The sequence below is a fragment of the Stegostoma tigrinum genome, chromosome 19 (assembly GCF_030684315.1).
Source record: "Stegostoma tigrinum isolate sSteTig4 chromosome 19, sSteTig4.hap1, whole genome shotgun sequence".
Classification (NCBI taxonomy): Eukaryota; Metazoa; Chordata; class Chondrichthyes; order Orectolobiformes; family Stegostomatidae; genus Stegostoma; species Stegostoma tigrinum.
In genome coordinates this window covers 60,268,146-60,292,807 of record NC_081372.1, presented here as the reverse complement: position 1 = coordinate 60,292,807, position 24,662 = coordinate 60,268,146, and the positions used below count along the sequence as shown (strand labels likewise).

General features: G+C 44.1%; 1 protein-coding gene across 1 annotated transcript in view; it reads right to left on the bottom strand.

Moving 5' to 3' along the window:
• LOC125461205 (piezo-type mechanosensitive ion channel component 2-like) overlaps positions 1-24,662 on the bottom strand; it is a 205,327-nt gene that overhangs the window by 156,683 nt on the left and 23,982 nt on the right. Inside the window, exons 7-16 of the mRNA XM_048549712.2 lie at positions 23,422-23,635; positions 20,500-20,707; positions 14,168-14,333; positions 13,238-13,336; positions 12,508-12,604; positions 6,650-6,768; positions 5,895-6,158; positions 4,227-4,338; positions 2,827-3,008; positions 357-505 (exon numbers count right to left, since the gene is read on the bottom strand). Of these exons, the coding sequence (XP_048405669.2) occupies positions 357-505; positions 2,827-3,008; positions 4,227-4,338; positions 5,895-6,158; positions 6,650-6,768; positions 12,508-12,604; positions 13,238-13,336; positions 14,168-14,333; positions 20,500-20,707; positions 23,422-23,635 (1,610 nt within the window). The remainder of the gene's footprint in view (positions 1-356; positions 506-2,826; positions 3,009-4,226; positions 4,339-5,894; positions 6,159-6,649; positions 6,769-12,507; positions 12,605-13,237; positions 13,337-14,167; positions 14,334-20,499; positions 20,708-23,421; positions 23,636-24,662) is intronic.

The window sequence follows — 24,662 nt, the reverse complement described above, 5'->3', positions numbered from 1 at the left end:
AAAGTACAATGGGGGCCCATTCTGTTATTGGACTCCCTCAGTACCTCAAAGTATGTAAATTTATGCACAAGAGAGAAATGCCTTGGGTTTTTTGTAATTGCAGGGAATGCCAAAATTCCAGTGTTTGTTCTCCATGGGCAAAGACCGTGCAGAACTGTTTCTGTACATCAAGACTTTTTATGAGTAAAGTATATTTTAGATCAGTCTTTACCCATGAGAGGAGGCACAGCATAACTTGCAAAGCTTTATAAAGTAGAACAGGAAAGATTCTTCCTATACACTAGTTTGAAATGAATGTGGATTATTGGAAAGAGGGGAATAAATGCAAGTGGGGAAGTGATAAGTTAGCACTGTACCTGTCCTCAGACATTCCCATTTTCTGTTGAAAGAGCCAAGAAACAGTTTGAAACTGATAGGTGTAGATCATGACTAGCACCAGCATTGAGTATGACACAACAGTGATCCAGAAGTATCTCAGGATTTGACGCCACCAAACATAATGTACCTGTAAACAGAAAAGGGAGGAAGAGATTTCAGAATCCAGCACAGCTTCAGTAATTTCTCCAGCCTGATCCACTTGTTACTGACTGTACCTCAACTGATACCAATGCAGCTCCTCACACTGGCTCAGTAACTTTGCTTCTCTACTCCTGCCAATCACTCTGTGATTTGCTAACCCATTCCCCATGCCCTCACTTACTGATTGTACATCTCCTAATGAATAAGAGGCCACTCGACATTGTGAGTCTTCACCACCGTTTGATAAGATCACGGCTGTTCTGGTTTTAACCTCAATTCAACATTCCTGCATATCCCTGATAAGGTTCATCCCTCGTTAATAAAGAATCTAACTCTGCCTTAAAATTATTTGAAGATTCAGCGTCCTTTACCCTTTGAAGAAGGAAGTTCCAAAGACTCGACTGATGGGAATCCATTTCTTCACATTACAACACTGACTCCTTCCTGATCCTGTGTATTGTATTGTTAGTAATAATATCACTACATACAGTACTGTGCTAGCAGTGATCCCTGCATCCATTACCATTAATTACAGTCATTTGGAAGGAGAAGAGTCACAGGGTTATACAGCGTGGGAACAGAACCTTTGGTCCAACTTGTCCAGGTCAACCAGATACCCTAAACTGACATAGTCTCCTTTGCCAGCATTTGGCCCATATCCCTCTAACGTCTTCCTATTCAGATATCCATCCAATGCCATTTAAATGTTGTAATTGTACCAGCATCCACCACTACCTCTGGCAGCTCGTTCCATACATGCACCACCCTCTGTGTAAAAAAGTTGCCCCTCAGATCCCTTTTAAATATTTCTGCTCTTACCTTAAACCTATGCCCTCTAGTTTTGGACTCACCCACCCTGGGAAAAAGACCTTGGCTATTCACCCTATCCATGCCCCTTATAATTTTATAAATCTTTGTGAGGTCACCCCTCAGCCTTCAACGCTCCAGGGAAAATAGCCCCAGCCTATTCAGTCTCTCCCTATAGCTCAAATACCCGTAACACTGCTAAGATCTTTGTATCAGAGATAATATGAACTGCAGATGCTGGAGAATCCGAGATAATAAGGTGTAGAGCTGGATGAACACAGTAGGCCAAGCAGCATCTTAGGAGCAGGAAAGCTGACATTTTGGGCCTGTCTGATGAAGGGTCGAGGCCCGAAACGTCAGCCTTCCTGCTCCTAAGATGCTGTTTGGCCTGCTGTGTTCATCCAGCTCCACACCTTGTTATCTGACATCTTTGTAAATCTTTTCTGAGCCCTTTCAAGTTTCACAACATCCTTCCTATTGCAGGGAGACCAGAACTGAATGCAATATTCCAAAATTGGTCTAACCAATGTCCTGTTCAGCTGCAACACGTCATTCCAACTCCTATACTCAATGCACTGACCAATAAAGGCAAGTGTACAAAATGCCTTCTTCACTATCTTGTCTACCTGCAACTCCACTTTCAGGTAACTATGAACCTGCACACCAAGATCTGTTCATTTACCAACACTCCCCAGGGCCCTACCATTAAATGTATAAGTCCTGCCCTGGCTTCACTGGAGTTCAGACAAATGAAGGGGTATCTCATGGAGACGTATAAAATTCTAACAGGACTGGACACGGTGGATGCAGCGTGGGTGTGTCCAGAACCAGGGCTCACAGTATGAGTGGGGTGCATGATTTAGGATGGAGATGAGGAGACATTTCTTCACCCAAAGACAGGTGAGCATGTGGAATTCTTTACCACAGGAGGTAGTCGATGCCAAAACATTGAACGTATTCAAGAGGTGACTAGATATAACACTGGGGACAAATGGGATCAAAGGTTATGGGGAGAAAAAATAGGATTCAGCTATTGAGTTGGATGATCAGCCATGATCGTGAGGAATGGTACAGCAGGCTCGAAGGGCATAATGGCCTCCTCCAGGTCCTACCTTCTATGTTTCTATGTTTGCCTTACCAAAATGCAACACCCACATTTGTCTGAATTAAACTCCATCTGCCACTCCTTGGCCCAATGGCCCATCGGAAACAGGTCCCGTTGTACTATGAGATAACTTTCTTTGCTGTCCACTACACCTCCAGTTTTGGTGTCATCTGCAAACTTACTAACCGTACCTCCTATATTCACATCCAAATCATTTATATAAATGACAAAACTATTTGCTGTGTGTGCTCTCACCAGATATTGTGGTGCATGAGTTTGATGCAATAATTGATCTGAGATTAGCCCCCAGTTCTGATCCCTGTACCACAGCATGTGCAAACTCGCTGTGAATGTCTCATATCTGCTTGGTATACACACTGTGAACATTAACCTACCTGATACAGCGCCGCACAGAAGAGAAACAACACGATGTAAAGAATTTTATGGACCACGACTCTGCCATGAAAACTGATAATGATAAACATGGCTGTGCAAAAATAGATCCAATACTTTATCAAAAATCCCTTCAGCACAGAACCAAGAACCGCCATCAAAGTACCGTCCATCTGCGCACTCTCTGTAGACACAACCAGAAAGACAAACAGAAAGATAGCATTTTAATTGTTACGGGTCATTTCACTCCAGTTGAAACTAATTCACTCATTGTGGTTCTCAAATTTGGAACAAAGACAATTAGAACTTTCAAGTCTGGGATCGATAAAACCATCCAGAGATACAGATATAAAGGATGTTGAGATCAGACATGATTTAATTTGAGGACAGAGTTAGGCTGATGGGCTGAATGGCATATTCTTGGAACATGGCATCCCAAACCAAAGAGTCACTGTAGAAGCTGTAGGTACCAGTGAGACTCTTCTGTGTTTGGGCTGACTAACAGCACCCTTTATAGTGAGTGGAAGCTGCACTGCACTGAAGAGCTTGGAGGACTGTGCAGTCAAAAACAGGGAAATTTATTCACAAGCTTCAAAAACAGCAACCAGAAAACATGACAGCCATCCCCACAATGGCCACCTTATGTACATTTCTCCAGAGATCTGTCTTGAGCATGCTCAACGATTGAACTTCCACAATTCCTTACAATAATGTCAACAGGGCACTTTTGATTCCCATTCTGACTGAGGTAGACTCAGGGTCTGCCTCCTCACCCCAGCCCCTGAGTGTGGAAAGCAACGGCAATGATATGCCACTGAGAAAACAGCCCAGAAACACTATTCAGGCTCAAAGAGTGTAAAGGCCTGCTCCTGCTCATAATTTCTAATAAAGGATCAGCAGGTCCTGCTTTCAGGAACAGCAAATGTCACAGTAATGTTAGAAAAGATTAGACTGGTTCCACTGATTTAAGATCAAAGGCAGAAGAATCAGAAGGATTGGAGGAGAATGTTTGTCAGGATACAAGTTACGATGGCTGAACAAGTCTGAAGGCATGATGGGAACCATTCAACTTTGGAAAGCAAACTGGATACAATACTTGAAGAGAGAACATTTACAAGGCTATGAGGACAGAGCAGAGTGGTGCGATTAACTTCAAAGAGCTAGCACACAAACTACGGGTTGAATGGCCTCCTTTTGCCCTGATAGATTCTAAATTGGATTAAAGAGTGCAGCTGGATAAGGATAACTTTGTTAAAGCATTATTACCACAGAACCACACTCTCCATTTCATCAAGAAACCCTGTCTAGTTCATCCAAAAAAAATAGAGTTAACAGTCAAGAATTCATTAACCAATCACTGACCATGTTTCTGGCCACAGAGGGAAAGGGGAAGTTTTCTCACCTGTCCCCTGAATGTTGATCTCACTGAGTGATACCTGCGTTCTTTTTCTCACTTCCTCTTTCTCGATCAAGTGCTGACGCAGTAAGATCCAAAAGGTGAAAGTGTAGAAGACCTGCAAAATGGGACATGTCCTCATGCACACTGATACTGGCAACTGACTCCCAATGGCTGGCAATTTAAAATAGAGGATACAATCCTAAAGGGGGTGCCGAAACAGAAAGACCTGGGTGTCCATATGCACAGATCATTGATGGTGCAGGACAGATAGAGAACAGTAAATAAAGCATAGTGTGTTCTCAGCTTTAATAGGGGCATAGAATACAAGAGCAGGAAGGTGATGTTGAACTTGTATAAGACACTTGTTAGACCTCCGCTGGAATATTATGTACAATTGTGGGCACCATGTTATAAGAAAAATGGGAATGCTCTGGGGAGTGTGCAGAAGTGATTTTAAACAATGTTGTCAGGAATGAGAAAGTTCAGTTATGGGGATAGATTGGAGAAGCTGGAGTTGTTCTCCTTGAAAAGAAGAACACTCAGAAGTGATCTTATAGATAGCTTCCAACATCATGAGGGGTCTGGACAAAGTAGACAGAGAGCAACTTGTCCCCTCTCATAAAAGGATCAAAAATGAGTGGGCACAGATTTAAGCTGACTTACAAAAGACAAAACATAAATATGAGTAAAAAAATAATTTTTCATACAGTGAGTAGTTAGGGTCTGGAATGCACCTTCTGGAAATGTGGTGCAGGCATTCAAGAGGGGATTGGATGATTATTTGGGTGGAAATACTGAGCAGAAGTATGGGGTAATGGCACAGGAAATTGGAACAAAGTCAAGATGTTCATTTGAAGAGCTGGTGCAGACCAAGGGGCTGAATTCCCTCCTTGTACAAAGTGATAACTCAGCAATTCTTTCTCCCGTTAACCCTGTCAAAACTGCTCTCAACATTTTAGTTTATCATTCTCTGGGAAATTTCTCAGATCTCAAATTTATGTGATGGAATCCATGTTGCTCTCAAAGTGATGCCAGACAAGTGAGAATAGGATTTGAGGAAATTTCTGGACAAAGACTTATGTTCAATCCTGGCCAGGTGGCATGTGTTAAATTAATTGCAATGTATCTGACGAAAAGACGACTTTCAGTCCTTGGAATATTGTAGAATTGCGTTTCACGCAGTCCCAGAAACTAATTAGGATGACCACCCTGCATCTGTGCTGTACATTTTACATAATCTAACATCTATCCAACCTCTGTGGTCTTCATTGTTTTTATTTAACCTGTTTGAAGAACTGTGTCAATCACATATTCTGTGTTTATTATTGATTAAATCTTCACCTCTGACATTGTTCCCACTGACACTCTCCCAGTCCCACACCAAACATCTCCCAATAAACCAGGGACGTGCAGGTTAGGTGCAAGAAATGCAGGGTTAAAGGGAAAGGGTAGGTGAATGGGTCTGGGTGGTATGCTGTTTGGAGGGTCGGTGTGGACTTGAAGGCGAGCAACCTGCTTCCACACTGTAGGGATTCCATGATTTCGTGAACCACATCATTGGATCTCTGGCATATCTTACTTAACTCCATTCACGTCCCACTGTTACAACTGTTTAAAATCACTGTTTAAAATCACTGAACACAATTAAAGTTTGTCACGCTGCATACGAACCTTAACTCCCAGGTGAACGCACGGTGTGGTTGAATGCTTCAGATCAAAGTCGATCAGGACAGCGTTAGAGGCTGCGGGGAACAGCTCAGCCTCACTCAGCTCTAAGCCTGTAATGAACTGTTGAGTTAACAGCAAGTTCCCATAAACTGTCAGAAGAGGGGAGCTCAGTTTTGCCCATCGCTGACGGTCGCGTAACATCCAGATCACACAGGACCAGATCAAAAGGACAAAAGTCATCCAGCTGATGTAAGTAATGCTCCAGATCTACACAGAAATGGAATTACTGATAAGTTTCTAAACTATCTCTGCATCGAAAGTTGAGTAGAAATATTTGAAGATACTAAGGCTCCTGACATCACACTCTTTTTTGATTTGTCTCCAAAGCCCCAAAACTCTTTGCAGAAAATCATTGAAAATCTTTCAACTGTAAGAATAAGTGAAAACATGAATATTTACATTCATATTCAGGCCTTGTGACGAAAACAGTCCTTGCAATTGAATCCAGGGTGTTTACAGTAGGACAAGATTCTGAGATCTCACACAACCATCTTAATGAAGATATTTTATTACTATTGGAGAAACATATAAAAGTGATGTGTGCAGAATGTGTTTCCCCAAAGCCAGGCATCAAATTAAAAGTTTCTTTTTGATGCCATGTGCAATTGTCTCACTTGAGGTTTATTCTCCAGCCCTCAATGGCATCATAAAAGTAACATCAGCAAAGATTGAAAAGGAAATCATGCTTCCACCTTTACCATCATGAATATGAGTGCACAGATGTAACTCTGCTGCATTATGAAGTGGCCAATGATCATCACGCTGCTGGGTGGGTTCCCAGATGCATCATCTTTTATTTCCATCCCTGTGAAGGTTTCTGCAGGGGAAGCAAGATAATAGAGAGATAAGTACAGTTCTGAAAGACTCCAAACACCAATGCAAAGATGCAGAGAATAACAAAAGTACTGACCCAAATTGTTAATAATTGAGGCTGGCAACCAATAAGCTGAAAGTTTGCTCTACAGAAAAGGTAGCAAAAGAAAAGACCTTATCAAAGAAATTAAATAATCAGACTTCATTGGGGCATGGATCAGGCGAACTGAGAATACATCAGCAGTGCTTAAGTTGTTGGAGAGGATCTTGAGACACAGGATCTACATGCATTCGAAGGCAGGTACTGTTTGCATGGATTTGTGTGGAGTAAATTGTGTTTCACATACTTTGAGGATGTGGCCAAGAAGGTAGGCATTGTTTACATGGACTTTAGTGAGGCCTTTGACAAGTTTCTACATGGTGCACTTGCTAGTAAGGTTAGATCACATGGGATCCAGAGAGAGCGAGCCATTTGGACACAAAATTGGCTGTAAGGTAGGAGACGGAGGGTGGTGGTAGAGGGTTGTTTCTTTTTTGTATTGGAGGCCTGTGAAATGTGGTGTGCTACAAGGATCAGTGCTGGGTCCACTGTTTGTCATTTACCAGACTTGGTTGTATAGTAGGTAGTGAAGAAGGTTACCTAAGATTACAAAGGGATCTTGATCAATTGGGCCAATGGGGCTGAGGAATTCCAGATGGAGTTTAATTTAGATACATATGTTGCATATGGCACGGTGGCTCAGTGGTTAGCTAGGGACCCCGGTTCAATTCCAGCCTCGGACAACTATCTATGTGGAGTTTGCTTATTCTCCCGGTGCCTGCATGGATTTCCACTGAATGCTTTGCTTTCCTCTCAGTCCAAACACGTGCAGGTTAGGTGGATTAGCCATGGGAAATGCAGGATTACAGGGATCTGGCTGGGATGCTCTTCGGAGAATTGGTGTGGACTTGTTGGGCTGAGTGGCCTGTTTCTATACTGCAGGAATTCTACTTTATTCTTGCACAGTTAATAGTAGGGCCTGGAGACTGTTATCAAACGGCCTAGGGGTTAAGGTTCACAGTTCCTGGAAATTTGCATCACATGCAGACAGGGTACTGAAGGCGGCATTTGGCATGCTTGCCTTCAATGCTCAGACCACTAAGGGGCATAGATAAGGTGCAGAGCAGGTGTCATTTCCTGAGGGTGGGCTATTTCAAGACTAGAGGGCATATTTTTAAGGTGAGAAGGGAAAGATTTAAAAAGGACCTGAGGGGCAACATTTTCGCAAAGAGGGCAGTGCGAATATGGAACAAGCTGCCAGAGGAAGAGGGACAGGCAGGTACGGTTACAGAATTTAAAAGATGCTTGGACAGGTACATGGATAGGAAAGGTTTAGAGGGATGTGAGCCAAATGCAGGCAAAAGCTTTTGTGCTCCTAAGATGCTGCTTGGCCTACTGTGTTCATCCAGCTCCACACTTTGTTATGCAGGCAAATGGGGCTGGCTTAGCTTGAGAAACCTGATCAGCATGGACAAGTTGGGCAAAAGGTTTATTTTCACGTTATGTGATTCTATGACTCTGTGTTAAGCAAAACATAAGAATGTACCACTTGCTAAACAGACCTGATTATGCCGAGAATTACACTAACAACCAATTTAAGGGTTATCCACCTGGCTCACAATGTGGCTCACTTACACCTGCTAGAAGCAACATATGTTCAAAAACAGGACCCCATCCTTTGCAAACAGAAAGAACATGTCCAAATATTAAGATAATAAAATGTGAGGCTGGATGAACACAGCAGGCCAAGCAGCATCTCAGGAGCACAAAAGCTGACGTTTCAGGCCTGGACCCTTCATCAGAGATTATCTTGGAATTCTCCAGCATCTGCAGTTCCCATTATCTCATGTCCAAATATTATGCTTTTTTCAACTAAACAGAAAGGTTGGATGACAGACATTTGCTCATGCATTCTCCATGGCAATGACTTGACCAGCGTTGGATTTACCAGAATTGAATTTAAACAAAAACTTGATAGTGGAATGTTCCCTGGTGCATTTTCCATGGCAGCACCTCTACCAATCAGAGTCTACTTCCCCACCATATAGTCTTATTTTGCAGCATAAACTGTTATTTCCTTTGGGATTTGGTATTCTTGCAAATTGTCCTGATGACAGCTGGATGAAGATCTTCAACAGTGCGTCTCTTTTTCCAGCAATATGCAAGTTCCCTACCACCAAACGAGTACGTGAACTTATGGTCATGGAAGTACAGGTGTATCAAGCCTATTTCATGTATTTAGAATGAGAAATATTTGGAATAATGCATCATTCCAGCAAAAGAGAATGTGCATTAAAGACATTCAAAATTCCAAGATTGAAGGTTTGGTACGTTTGGCAGAATGGTTAATATATGAGATAAAAGGTCAATAAGTCAGAGAGAGGGTCAATATTTCAGAGAGAGGATTAATATATCAGAGGCAGGAATAATATTTTAGAGGTAGGGTTAATATTTCAGATGAAATACTAATATGCCAGAAAGGGGATTAATATATTACAGGGAGGGTTAATATTTCAAAGAAAGTTGATGCTCAGAGAGTTAGATTCTGATGGAAAAGACAATGTGCCAAAGCACATTCTCCCCCTTTGTAGGGTAAAAGATCTTTTCTTTCGATCACTAAATTTGCTTCATTGAAAATGAAAGTAGAAAATGCTGGGAATGTACAGAGGGCCATGGGCATCTGAATGTGAAGGGCAGATGAAATGTCTGAAGGATTAACATCCAGCTAGTCCCATTCTCCAGTCCTACCCCTAGTCCTCTAACTTCATTCCTTTCAGAAATATATCCAGCTCTCGTTCTGATACCTCCTCTGGAAGCCACCTCCAACACTTTCCCAGGAAGCGTGTTGCAAATCCTGACAACTCTCTCAGTAAAGAAGTTTCTCCTCATCTCACTCCTGGCTCTCTTGCTGACAATCTTGAAATTGTGACCCCTAGTTACTGACATACTAACTAGGGGAAATAGAATATTCTTTAAAATTGCTCATAATTTTGAATGCTTCATTGAGGTCACCTCTTAATCTTCTCTACTCCAAGGAGAATAAGCCCAATCTCTCTAATCTTTCCTTGTATCTAAAATCTTTCATTTCCGGCATCATTCTAGTAAATCTGTTGAATTCTCTGCAGGGTTTTAACATCCTTATTTAAGTAAGGTGCCCAGAGCTGAATACAATTCTCCAAATATGGTCTAACCATTCATTTGTAGAGACATAGCATCACTTCCTTGCTTTTATACCTTATGCCTTTATTTATGAACTGAAGAATCCTATTAGGCTACTTAACAACAGTTTCAAATATTTTATTTCAGGTTTCAAGTGGTCTGTCGTCCCTCACATCAGCATCTCTACTGCAGCTTGTCACATATCCCAGTGTCATTCACAGTAGTGGAAACAATTTGAGGCCATTTGAAGGCACACCGTGTGTGGCATTACCTAACAAGGCTGAGATCCTTGGTGTGAGCCCTGAAACACCTTTGAGGGAGACCTCTTATTCCGTGTTCTTGGTTGAGTACAAAGCTCTGGTCTAATGCTCACTGTTGAGGGGAGGAGCCCAGGGTCTCTGCAGTACCCTGGGAGGGGGTAGGTAGTGATCACTGGCTGTTCTCAGGGCTGGTTACAATGGCCCTTTAATAACCATTTCACAGATCATCAGCAGGCCCCATATGGTTGAGGGGTTTTGGTGGTTGATATTCCCAAATTTGCCTCAAAATTTCATTGGTCTCTCCCTGGATCATTCTGATTGGAACAGGCAGGTGCCTAGTCCCAAGCCAAATGGCAGTCATTTAGAAGAGAATAATAATAAAACTTCCAGAATTTTCCAAGCACCATCACACCATCTGTAATGGTGGATTGGCTCAAAGACAAGTTGGCTATAAAATGAAAACCTGCCTTCCTGTCACCCAGATAGAAGTCAACATCATGAGGTTTCCATGGTCACTGTCACTGTTCATTAATCAACATTAAAAACATCAAAACCTGAGGGAAGCAAACAGAATTTTAAGCTTTATTGTGAGGGAAATTGAATACGAGAGGCCCGAAACGTCAGCCCTCCTGCTCCTCTGATGCCGCTTCGCCTGCTGTGTTCATCCAGCTCTACACCTTGTTATCTCTTATTTAAGCAGATTATGCTTCAGTGACACAGAGCATTCATGAAACTGTATGTGGAGTACTGCATACAGGGTTGGACACCATACTTAAGGAAGGATGTTAATGCATTGGAAGTAGTTCAGAGAAGGTTTAATATAGAAACACAGAAGATCAGAGCAGGAGAATGCCAATCGGCCCTTTAAGCCTGCTCTGCCATTGATCACGATCGTGGCTGATTGTCCAACTCAATAGCCTAATCCTTCTTTCTCCCCATAACTTTTGATCCCATTCGCCCCAAGTGCTGCATTTATAGAAACACAGACTAATATCTGGAATGGGTGTATTTTTTTTTACAAGGAAAGGCTAGACAGGCTTGGCCTGTATCCTCTCAAGTTTGGAAAAGTCCAAGGTGATTTAATTGAAATACATAAAGATCCTGACAGGGCTTGACTGTGTGGATGTAGGAAGTTTTTCCCCTCAAGTGGGAGAATCTAGAACTCGGAGTCAGGGAGAGGAGGAAAACAACTTTTTCACTCACAGCATTGAGTGTCTGTGGAATTCCCTTGCTCAAAAGGCAGTGGATGCAGAATCTTGAAATATTTTGAAGGCGGAGGTAAGTAGATTCTCGATGACGAAGGGGATTAAAGATTATTGGGGATACACAGGAATGTAGAGTTGAGGATAAAACCGCATTCGCCACAATCATATTGAATGGTGGAACAGGTTCGAAGGGCTGAATACCTACTCCTGTTCCTGATTTGTACGTAGTGCTAGTGTCAGGGTTCCATGTTCCACTCTCTCAGCTACAGCAACAGCCGATGCCAGCACACTTGATTGAAATAAAGGCGTAATTCCCAGATGTCCAATGCTCATACATATCAGCTGGCATTGTGGAATCATAGAACCCCTAGAGTGTGGAAGCAGGCCATTTGGCCCATCGAGTCAGACCAGCTGAGTTTCTCCAAAAGTTTCTGCTTGTGCTTCAGATCTTCAGTGTCCATGGTTCTTTGGTTCATGTTGTTATTGTGTGAGGGAATGCCCTTCATCTGTAATATATGTGGAGTATCAAGAGAGCAGAGAGTTGCCAGGGTCATTGATGCCAGTCCCAAGCCATCAGAGAGCTGTACTGCTTCGAGAAGCTACGAGCACACAGTGAGTCAGGAAACTCACCCTAACACGAGCATGGGTATTGTTGTGTTAACTCAGACACTGACATAGTGCGAGTTCCATGGATATTGCCACTTCATGTTAATCGAAGGTAAATGAATGCAGTGACATGCATGAATGCAAAAGGTTTGGATTCCAATCTTTATAAATAAGAATCAGCTGAACACAAATAATTTATGAGATAACGTGTCTGTGTAGCAGCTATGTCCCGCCATATCCCGGGCTCTATTCCGATCTCAGAGCTGACTTGGACAAAAACTCAGGGTCTAATCCAGCGGAGGATCCTGTGCCCTGTCCGAGCGAAATGCCATGGGATAAGCACACTGCTTGTATCTCACCCTCCAAGAAATCCTGGTGCTACCCTTGGTCTCAAAGTAGATACCAATGACTAACCATCATCCACGACATTTCCTGTCACTTATCCACATTTTGTCTCGTGTTAGGAATCTTACCAGCACTGGAGGACTGCAGAGTGTACTCTGGGGAGCTGTACATCTGGACTGGCAGACAGTTATTGTTCCCCTGTGGTAAATACAAGGCATCAGTCAACTGCACCACATACAGACAATTACTGGGTTAGTCAATAGCTGCTGTGCTCAGACACAATCTCAGAAAGCCAGAATACAACGAGACACTATTTCTGACTGTTACACCAAAAAGTGATTGATCAAGTATTTGGGGTAGGTGAGGCAGGATTCTACTGTTTCCCCCTCACGTAGGGTGTTGTGCTGGAGGTCAGCCAAGGGCCTGGGCTCTGCAGTTGCCATGGTAGTTGCCGGTCTGCTCCAGTCCAGTCCAGCGTGGCCTGGTTAGGTAGCCAGTGGAATGTAGATTTCAGTGAACTGGAACCATTCAATGTGGATTCTCCTTGTGTGACAGGACAGATATCATAGGTCATAGTTAGAGACACAAATATCTCCAAATCCACTTTGTTGAAATACTCTGCTGTTACTCAGAGGAAGCTGTAGAAAATTGTTGGGATTAGTGTTTACATGGTAGGGAGGAAGGTGGCTCTGGGCTTGTTGTGGGGCAGAAGAATGTTTTACTATTCCGTATGACTCTGAGAGACGTCAGACCCCAGACAGAGAGAGGGAGAGAGAGGAGGGAGAGATAAGTTCAGGCCCACTTCCTTTGAGGCATTACTATTATTCTGACTGAGATCGAATTACTAGTTTGTTCTACCTTGTCACCATCACTTTCAACAATCTGTAGGTTGGCTTCTACATTGATCTGTTCTGACGAGCTTTCTGCAGTGTAAACTTCCACCTCTGGAAGATCAGTCTGTCAAGCAAAAGGACAATCACGCAGAAACCCTGTGTTAACAACGAACATTTAATTACAGCGTACTGCCTCTTCTGCTCTGTTAATGGAAAGGCAACAGTGCAACACTATTGACAATACAACTTGGAAAGCTTTGAAGAGGTTTTCTTGACAAAATTACAATCTGCAAAGCCATAACAATCATAAGTGCTTCTTGATCTGATTAATAGTTGTGCCCCAGTATTGTTAGTATGTTCTTTATTAATCTGAGCAAGGAAGCAGCACAGTTGGACAGACTGCCCCTGGGATAAGTGGGCAATGGGGTTGGCCGGAACGCCTTTGAATATTGTTCTGCATCACACCAGTTAAAACATTGGGGGAGCAGTCCAAAGGAACATGGAGTAATTTCACCAAATCTTGTTGCACAACTTCTACCAAGGGTCAGCCCAGCAAGTGTTTAAATGCTGAAGTCTTTCCTAGGCTGAAGATTCCTCACCTCCACTCCCACCAACCCAAGTAAAATGTTTCCTCAGAACTGCTGGAAGACTCAACTCTCTCAGGAAAGACAGATGAGAAAATTGAGAACTGTCAGCAATAAATTGCTCTGAGAAACTTTGAAGCAAAGTCCCTTCATGGACCATTATATTTGCTGTAACTCCAGTAACTACAAAGGAGCCAAAAATAAATCATTTGTACTCTGAATCCATCAATAGCAGAAGCCATTTGAGGCACCATTACTGCTCAATACAGATTTGAAAAGCAATATCTGGTGAAGGCAATGTGCTCACATGGTGGTGAGGGGAATGAAGATGCATTGCCAGCAAATCTCACACAGCTAAAAGCATTCCTTACCCTGGTCTCACTGAGAAACAGTTGCCGAATGATAGTTGCCATGGTGTAGTACAGAACCAGGAGTACGATGGGGTTCAGAATGACAGGCCAGTGCAGTCCATGATGGGTCATCAGGCACCACGGCGCTGACATATTGGTTTTGATCACAGCTGTCATTCCAAGCAACCTGGTTCAAGAAAAAGCAGAAATTAATTGTAAGGCACTTGCTGGACAGATCCCAGTCAACATGAGCTGGCAATTTTGCCCTCAAGCCTGCTCTGTGATTCAATTAGATTGTGGTTAATTAATGCTATTTATCAACCTTGAATAAACATCTCTTGATATCCGTACCTCATTAAAATGCATCAGTCTTGATCTTCATAATTTTATTTGAACCCCGCCCGGGTGGTAAATGGCTCTGATCAGCCATGATCCATTTGGATAGGGATGGAGCAGACTTGATGGGCTGAATGGCCTACTCCTGTTTCTTTGTTTCCAACATGCACAGCCCCTTGTGGGAACAGAGCACCAGATTTCCACTAGGTTGTGTGAGAAGAAATGCCTCATGATTATACTCCTGAACGGCAATGTCATTTAATTTGACAGTGGGGCCTTTTTCTTTGTGATGCCTTTGAGAGAGGAAATCATTTCCCCAACAATCAAACCACTTTATCATTTTAAAACCTTTAACCTCTGAGTTTGTGAATCCTTGAGGCTCTCACCTCCTGTCCACGTGCTGATCACTGTTTCACAACATGACCTATCTCCCTGTCCCTTAATTCTATCCTTACTCCACAGCCTTGAATGAGCCACATTAAATCATATAAAACATAAAAGGAAGTTTATGTAAAGGCAACTCTTTTAAAGGTCAAAGCATCAAGGTCTAACAAGTCTTTCTTAAATATAACCCTTTGCTGTTAGAGAACAGCTTTAAAATCTTCACAGCTTCCTGGTTTGCTTCTTTCTCAATATCATGTTGACTTGGTGGTGATTTCTGGGTTGGGCTGAACTGGCACTGGGGGCCGATTAGCTCACTTGGCTGGATGGCTGGTTTACGATGCAGACTGATGCCAACAGCAAACGTTCAGTTCCTGCACCGGCTGAGGTTACCATTACCACCTTCTCGACCTCTGTCCTCGCCTGGAGTGTGGTCACCCTACCACCCGTTGTCGCTCTCTATTGAGGGAGCAACCCTCTGGTCCTGTGAGACTTCACAGCACACCTCAAGACAACATCAGTCAACATGTGCCCAATGGACCCAGTGATTTCATTCAATCATTCCCTCAGATTTTGCTGCTGCATTCAACGTGGGTTAAGCTCCACAGCCCAAGCAGAGAATTAACAGAGTGGATCACAATCATTTACAGAACGAATAGAGTGGATCACTACTCAGACAGATAATGAACACACTGGATCACCACCTGGACAGAGAATGAACAGAGCAGATCACTACTGGACAATAAACTAACAGAATGGATAGCTAAATGGACAGAGAATTAACAGAATGGATCACTACCTGGACAGTAATTTAAAAGATCTATCACCAGCACTGACAGTAATTTTGAGAGTGGATCACTATCCGGATATTTGTGATATCGTGCTTTTATCCAATAGAGTCTAGAACAGTCAGAGGTGACTCAAATGAAACATGAGAGATCCTGAGAGGTGTTGATGGAGAGAGGATATTTTTATGGGAGATTCCAGAATGAGGGACCACTGTTAAAAAACAGATGTTTGCCCATCCAAAACATGAGGAGAGATTTTTATTTTCTCAGAGTGTTTAAAGTCTTTGAAACCTTTTCTCATAGATGGTGGAACATAGAACAGTTCAGCACAGGAACAGGTCCTCCTGCCCACCATGTCTGTGATGACCGCAATGCAGTTCTATACTAATCCTGACTGCCTGCACACAGAATCCCTACAGTGCAAAGAAAGGCCATTCAGCCTGCCAAGTCTGTACTGAACCTCTGAAGGGCAGTTCACTTTGATCCCAGCTCCCATTCTATTCCTGCAGCCACCTATTTATCCTGACTAATTCCCCCATATCCACATATCCCTACATATTACAGACAATTTAGCATAGCTAATCTACCTAACCTGCACATCTTTGGACTGTGGGAGGAAACCGGAGCACCCGGAGGAAACTCCCACAGACATGGGGAGAACGTGCAAACTCCGCACAGACAGTCACCAGAGGCTGGAATTGAAGCCGGGTGCCAGGTTTCCTCTGGGTGCTCCAGTTTTATCCCACAGTCCAAAGATGTGCAAGTTCAGTGAAGTGGCTTCTAGGAAGGTGTAGGTTGGATGCATTAGCCACAGGAAATGTAGGGATTGCGTAGGGGAATGGGTCTGGGTGGGATGGTCTTCAGAGGATCAGTGTGGGCTTGCTGGGCTGAATGGCCTATTTCCACACTCTGGCGATTCTATGATTCTGTGAAGTGTGCAGTACAGGAGCTACATTTGTCCCTAATAAATGTACCACAGTTGCACCTCATAAATGTATACACATAGTAAAAGAAACATTCCTGAAGATTCTACACAATTTAGAATGTCCATTTTAAAACAATAGAGGAAGACAATTTCTCTTCATACTCACCCCAGTAAGTTTTCTAACTCTCTGATTACTGTAGACCAGGCTATGCACTTGGTCACCTCCCTGAAAAATATCACCTTGATTTGTTAGACATTCCCTCTCTTTGACAAAACCATTATCCCTGACTAGCCCTGATCAAACAATATCTCTCTAAATGGATTTTAATTTTTTTCATCAATAATTTCCCTACCACTGAATGTTAGACTCATTGGTCTAAAGTGCCATGATCTATTTATGCCACCCTTTTAAAGTAGAACCACATGAGCTGCACTCCAGTTCTCTGCACTTCCCTGTGGCCAGAGACATTTTAAAGCTTGGGTCAGGGCCATTGCAATTTCCTGGCTAATCTCACACAGCAGCCTGGGGATACAACTCATCTAGATTTGGCAATTTGTCCACTTTTTAATCTGCCAAAACATTCAACACCTCCTTGCTTCTTGTATCAATTCACTCAAGAACTTCACAGTCCATCTTGATTTTACGTTTGCAATTTCTTCCTCCCAAGTAAAGACAGATGAAAATACTCATTTAACGCTGTGCAATGTCCTCTAGCATCTTGTACATATTGCCCCCTTGGTCCCTAATAGGCCCTGCTCTTTCCCTGGTTATTCTCTTCCCGTGGATATACTTGTAGAATATCTTGGGTTCTCCTTAATCTTGCCCACTAGCATTTTTTCGTATCAGAGATAATGGGAACTGCAGATGCTGGAGAATTCCAAGATAATAAAATGAGAGGCTGGATGAACACAGCAGGCCAAGCAGCATCTCAGGAGCACAAAAGCTGACGTTTCGGGCCTAGACCCTTCATCAGAGAGGGGGATGGGGAGAGGGAGCTGGAATAAATAGGGAGAGAGGGGGAGGCGGACCGAAGATGGAGAGTAAAGAAGATAGGTGGAGAGAGTACAGGTGGGGAGATAGGGAGGGGATAGGTCAGTCCAGGGAAGACGGACAGGTCAAGGATGTGGGATGAGGTTAGTAGGTAGCTGGGGGTGCGGCTTGGTGTGGGAGGAAGGGATGGGTGAGAGGAAGAACCGGTTAGGGAGGCAGGGACAGGTTGGACTGGTTTTGGGATGCAGTGGGTGGGGGGGGGAAGAGCTGGGCTGGTTGTGTGGTGCAGTGGGGGGAGGGGACGAACTAGGCTGGTTTCGTCCCCTCCCCCCACTGCACCACACAACCAGCCCAGCTCTTCCCCCCCACCCACTGCATCCCAAAACCAGTCCAACCTGTCCCTGCCTCCCTAACCGGTTCTTCCTCTCACCCATCCCTTCCTCCCACACCAAGCCGCACCCCCAGCTACCTACTAACCTCATCCCACCACCCTGACCTGTCCGTCTTCCCTGGACTGACCTATCCCCTCCCTACCTCCCCACCTATACTCTCTCCTCCTATCTTCTTTACTCTCCATCTTCGGTCCGCCTCCCCCTCTCTCCCTATTTATTCCAGCTCCCTCTCCCCATCCCCCTCTCTGATGAAGGGTCTAGGCCCGAAACGTCAGCTTTTGTGCTCCTGAGATGCTGCTTGGCCTGCTGTGTTCATCCAGCCTCACATTTTATTATCTTAGCATTTTTTCGTGCTCACTCTGCTTACCTAAATGCTTTCTTGAGCTCCCTCCTGTACTTTCCATACTTCTCTAATGTCTTTGTTATTTTTCTACCTTTGTACCATTATATTTCCTTTTCAGTCCTGAATATTCATAAGCATCCATGGTTCCCACGGTTCGTTGCTCGTACATTTCACCCTAAAGGGAATAGGTTAGGGCTGTACATGCCCCACCTCACTCCAAATGCCTTTTGGAACATCTCCCACTGCTCTTCTGTGGATTTACCCTCAAGCTATTTGTTATATACAAAAATGATCTGGATGTGAATGTACAAGGCATGATTAGTAAGTTTGTGGATGGTACAAAATTAGGAGGTACTGTTGATACCGAGGAAGGTGATCAAAACAGAGGGACCTTGATCACATGGGGAAAATGGGCTGAGGATTGGCAAATGCAGTTCAATACAGGCAAGTATGAGGTGCTGCACTTTGCAGACTCAAACTGAGGTAGGACTCATACAGTAAGTGGTAAGGTCCTGAAGAGTGTGGTGGAACTAGAAGTACAAGTGCATAGATACCAAGGTGTAGAGCTGGGTGAACACAGCAGGCCAAGCCGCCTTCCCGCCCCTCTGATGCTGCTTGGCTTGCTGTGTTCATCCAGCTCTACACCTTGCTATCGCAGATTCTCCAGCATCAGCAGTTCCTACTATCTCTAGTACAAGTACATAGCTCATTGAAAGCGGCGTCACAGGTAGACAGGGTGGTGAAGAAGGCTTTTAGCATGCTGACCTTCATCGTTTGAGGCATTAAGTATAGGAGGTGGGAAGTTACGCGCATAAGTCATTGGTGAGGCTACACTTGGAGTATTGCATACAGTTTTGGTGACCCTGTTATAGAAAAGACATAGTTAAACTGGAAAGTGTGCAAAGGTGATTTATGAGGATGTTGCCAGGACTCGTAGGTCTGACTTACAGGGAGAGGTTGGCCAGGATCGGACTTTATTAACGTGAGCAAATGTGAGGTTTTGCACTTTGGAAAAAGGAATACAGGCATGGACTATTTTCTAAACGGTGAGAAAATTTATAAAGCAGAAGTACAAAGGGATCTGCGAGTGTTGGTCCAGGATTCTGTAAAAGTTAACTTGCAGGTAGAGTCCGTGATTAAGGAAGCGAATGTAATGTTGTCGTTTATCTCAAGAGGGTTGGAAAATAAAAGCAGCGATGTGCTTCTGAGAATTTATAAAGCTCTAGTTAGGCCCCATTTAGAATAGTGTGTCCAATTTTGGGCCCCACACCTCAGGAAGGACATACTAGCCCTGGAGCGTGTCCAGCGGAGATTCACACGGATGATCCCTGGAATGGTAGGTTTAACATATGATGAACGGCTAAGGATCCTGGGATTGTACTCATTTGAGTTTAGAAGGTTGAGGAGAGATCTAATAGAAACTTACAAGATAATGTATGGTTTAGAAGGGGTGGATGCTAGGAAGCTGTTTCCGTTAGGCGGGGAGACTAGGACCCTTGGGCACAACCTTAAAATTAGAGGGGGTAAATTTAAAACTGAAGTGAGGTGACATTTCTTCAGCCAGAGAGTGGTGGGCTTGTGGAATTCATTGCCACGGAGTGCAGTGGAGGCCGGGATGTTGGATGCCTTCAAGGCAGAGATCGACAAATTCTTGATCTCAGAAGGAATCAAGGGCTAAGGGGAGAGTGCAGGGAAGTGGAGTTGAAATGCCCATCAGCCATGATTTAAATGGCGGAGTGGACTTGATGGGCCAAATGGCCTTACTTCCACTCCTATGTTTATGGTCTTGTGTTCTTAATTCCTCAGAACATAGAAGAATGAGGCATGACCTTATTGAGGTGTATAAAACCATGAGGGGCATAGATAGGATGAATGCATATCGTGTTTTTCCCAGGGCTGGGGAATTGAAAGCTAGAGGGTTTAAGGTGAGAGGGGAAAGATTTAAGAAAGACCTGACGGGCAACTTCTTCACACAGAGAGTGGTGCGTCTATGGAATGGGCTGCCAGAGAAAGTGGTTGAGGCAGGTATTTTAAAATCATTTAGATAGGTACATGGATGGGAGGGTTTAGAGGGATATCGCCAAAATGAAGGCAATTGGAACTAGCTGACTGGGTTTCATGGTCAGCATGGACCAGCTTGGGCCAAAGTGCCTATTTCCATGCTGTATTACTCTATGAGCTTCTCTCCAAAACGTACCTCATTTGAATCTGGTCAGGTGGAAGCTGAAATGCAGGTAACTGGTAAAGGTAGATTGCAGTCAGGTGTCCTCCGCTGACAAAAAACATCAAAAGGCACAAGCACTTGAAGAAGAACAAGCTGAAAACACGCCCACACGCCCACCAGGAGCACAGCCCCAGGAACGTGAAGAAGTAGACTGCAGAGATGAGAGATGGGTGCACGATACCTGGAAAACACACAATGTGTCACACTGCTGGTATGCACCACTTGCAGATGGTTCTCACATTGTTTCAATGCCTCATGGCACCAGCATCACTAAAACAGATTATCTTAGTAAGATGCCACCGGCAGCGCTGTGTAAAATTTAGTTATCATGCTTCCCTGCACTGAAACTGTGAATACAATTGAGTTTTGTCGACAATGAAGCATTTAACAGTTGCCAAGATGGTAAAAGGAGTCATTATTAAGCAAGTTGTTTCTCTTGCTACAAATCTTTTCTATAAACCACTTTTATTCTTGTACTTCTTTTATCCTTCCTTTTTATTTTGCCTGTATGAAGGATTGCATTTCATATCGAGGCTTAACCAAGAACTTAAAACTCAGAGGCCAGCTCACCTCTGCTTGGGCAAGGCAGTCAATGGCCTCTTTATTGATTGAGGAGGGACCTCTGCCTCCCCCATCATTGAGGAGCTCCTGCCACTGAGAGCTGCCTGCCAATCACATGGCCGGTCACCCTCTGGTCCCACCCACGTCACCTCAAGGTGCTGGGGCTGCAGGCAGGTCCACCCTACTGGAGGATCCAGGGCAGAAGGCAAGAATGGAGTTTTGTTGGGATCATCCTGACAGGCATCAATGACAGAGTGGAGTTCTGCATTCAGGAGGGTGGCAGAGCATGTGAAGTGGAAGGGCTAGGGATGAGAGGGAATGGAGGTGACAAGTAGGGCTCTGCACTTGGTACAGGATATCCCCTGCCCACTGCAAGGCCTTCTGGAATTACGTTGATGCGGTAGGGGGAGGGAAGATTTTGAAGCTTTTGACTGTTGGACTGCAGGGTTCCCAAGCGGGATATGAGGTGCCCCTCCCCCATCTCCTCTCCCCCTACCACATCCCAATACCAGCCCAGGTTCTTTACAACACACATTAAACAAGTCCTTCGGGTGAGTGGCACTCTGGTCTCTAAATCACTGGGCTGTTGGTTCAAGCATCAGAGACTTGAACTAGTCTGACGCATCAGTGTAGTACCGAGGGAGTGCTGCAATGTGAGATACTCTCTGATAAAATGTTAAACCAAGGCCCACACACACTTGTCCACTTGGTGAACATAAACAATCCCTTGGCATTATTTTGAGGGAGTGGTCTCTAGTGCCTGGACAATACTAATTCCTCAACCAACATCATTCACAAAACAGTTTGTTTGGTCATTTATCCCAATGCTGTTTATGAATTGGCTGGTATCTTTCCCTCTTTGCAACAATGAACCTTCATCTTGGTCAGAATTTTTTCCCAGAGTTGGAATGTCTAATACTCGGGGGCATGCATTTAAGGCGAGAGAGGGGAAATTTTAAGGGAAATGTGAGGGGTAAGTTTTTTTTTAAACTCAGAGTTTGGTAGGAGTCTGGAATGCACTGCCAGGGGTGGTGGTGGAGGTAGATTATGATAGGGACGTTTAAGGGGCTTGTAGATAAGCACATGAATATGCAAGTAACAGACCAAGGGAAGGCAGCAGGAATTAGTTTAATTTAGCATCATGTCCAGCACAACAGTGTGGGCTGAAGGGCCTGTTCCTGTGCTGTACTGTTCTGTGTTCTATGCCCAAAGGCAGGTGTGACCCACAAAACGCTGTTCTCCACTATGTGCACCGTGAGGAGACATGGTGCAAATCCATCCCCTTCTGAAATGGAGATAATGGGAACTGCAGATGCTGGAGAATCCAAGATAATAAAGTGTGAAGCTGGATGAACACAGCAGGCCAAGCAGCATCTTAGGAGCACAAAAGCTGATGTTTCGGGCCTAGACCCTTCAGAGAGGGGGATGGGGTGAGGGTTCTGGAATAAATAGGGAGAGAGGGGGAGGCGGACCGAAGATGGAAAGAAAAAGAAGATAGGTGGAGAGGAGACATTGGTGACAATAGCTCAGGCTTCCAATCTCAAATACACAGACCATCCAGCCAACCAAACCAACCAGTGACCCAAGGGCTTGCAGTCACTGTGCCATGTACATTTTTACAAGACCTGGAGCTGTGGATAGTGACGGTAGAGGCTCCAATTTCATCCCCTCACACGGCTGATCAGAAACAGCTCCTGGTCTTACCACTTGCTATTGACGTGTGTTGGAATGACTTACAAATTGACGCCACACTCGATGGTCAGGTTTTGAATGCACCTCAGATGGAAACTAAGTGCTGGAGTGGGACTCAAATTATGACACTTCGACGTAAGCTCACAACCAATTCTTCTACAAGATTGCCTCACTACAGTGGATACACTTCCAAATATGCTTTCCTTCCACATTTATTGACTGCGACATTGGGGCGGCACGGTGGCTCAGTGGTTAGCACTGTTGCCTCACAGTGGCAGGGGCGCGGGTTTGATTCAACTCTTGGGCGACTATCTGTGTGGAGCTTCCACATTCTTCCTGTGTCTGAGTGAGCTTTTGTTTCTTCCAACAGCCCAAAGATGTGCAAATTAGGTGGACTGGTCATGGTAAATTGGCCATGGGAAATGTAGGGTTATGGGGATGGGATGGGATAGGTCAGGATGGGATGTTCTTTGGTAGGTTGGTGTGGAGTCAGCAGGCCTGCTTCTGCACTGTAAGGATTGTATGATCCTAAGGTAGCGAAAGATGCTAAATAAATACAAGGCTCTCTTTTTTGTTGGCCATTTACAGAGGACACATGTATACCAGAAGTGTGTGTCTGCTCAATGACTGTAAGTCACTAACCTGCAAAACATAGCAGAATAGTCAAAACAGCTTTTCCTGCTGTCATTATTAGATGTCCAATCATCTCTTTAATCGCTACAATCACAGCAGCCAGTTTATGAGTGATGTTTGGTTTCTTTTCTGCTTCATCTTGTTCCAATTTCTCAACTTCTTCTTCCTCAGAATCCACCTCAGAATCAGTCTCTTCTTCAGATTCAGTTTCATCGCCCTCCTTCTGAGGAGCACAGGAGGTCAAAATTTAATTTGCTGGGTAAGGGAATAGAAGGCACTAATCCATAAACTGGCATGTTCTACGTTCCAATGGGACTGCACTGGTAGATAAAGTGATGCAGAAAGGTCAGCTGTTATGTCAAGAAGGTGGTGACACAGGGGTGAGGAAGCAATGCTTCAGTTGTATAGTGTCTTGGACAGACCTTGTATCAAATTCAGTTTGGCAGCAAACCTCAGTAAGGACAGGTATTTTTAATCTGTCTGTTTAGAGATAATATAGCACATTGCTGAAGCAGGTGGGACTTAAACCCAGGCCACCTGGTCCAGAGGTAGGAACACTACCATTGCACCACAAAAGCCCCTTAAGTTTACTGCACCAGGTATTCCCAAGTGAAATCCCATCTAAGCACTAACCAATCTGTATACCTTCCGAGATAATGGGAACTGCAGATGCTGGAGAATCCAAGATAACAAACTGTGAAGCTGGATGAACACAGCAGGCCCAGCAGCATCTCTGGAGCACAAAAGCTGATGTTTCGGGCCTAGACCCTTTGTTACAGGAATAGTGCCAGACGACTGAAGGACAGCAAACGTAGTTCCCCTGTTCAAGAAGGTGAGTAGAGACAACCCTGGTAATTATAGACCAGTGAGCCTTACCTCAGTTGTTGGTAAAGTGTTGGAAAAGGTTATAAGGAATAGGATTTATAATCATCTAGAAAAGAATAAATTGATTAGGGATAGTCAGCACGGTTTTGTGAAGGGAAGGTTGTGCCTCACAAACCTTATTGAGTTCTTTGAGAAGGTGACCAAACAGGTAGATGAGAGTAAACCAGTTGATGTGGTGCATATGGATTTCTGCAAGGCGTTCCATAAGGTTCCCCACAGTAGGCTATTGTACAAAATGCGGAGGAATGGACTTGTGGGAGATATTGCAGTTTGGTTCGGAAGTTGGGTTGCTGAAAGAAGACAGAGGGCGGTAGTTGATGGGAAATGTTCATCCTGGAGACCAGTTACTAGTGGTGTACCGCAAG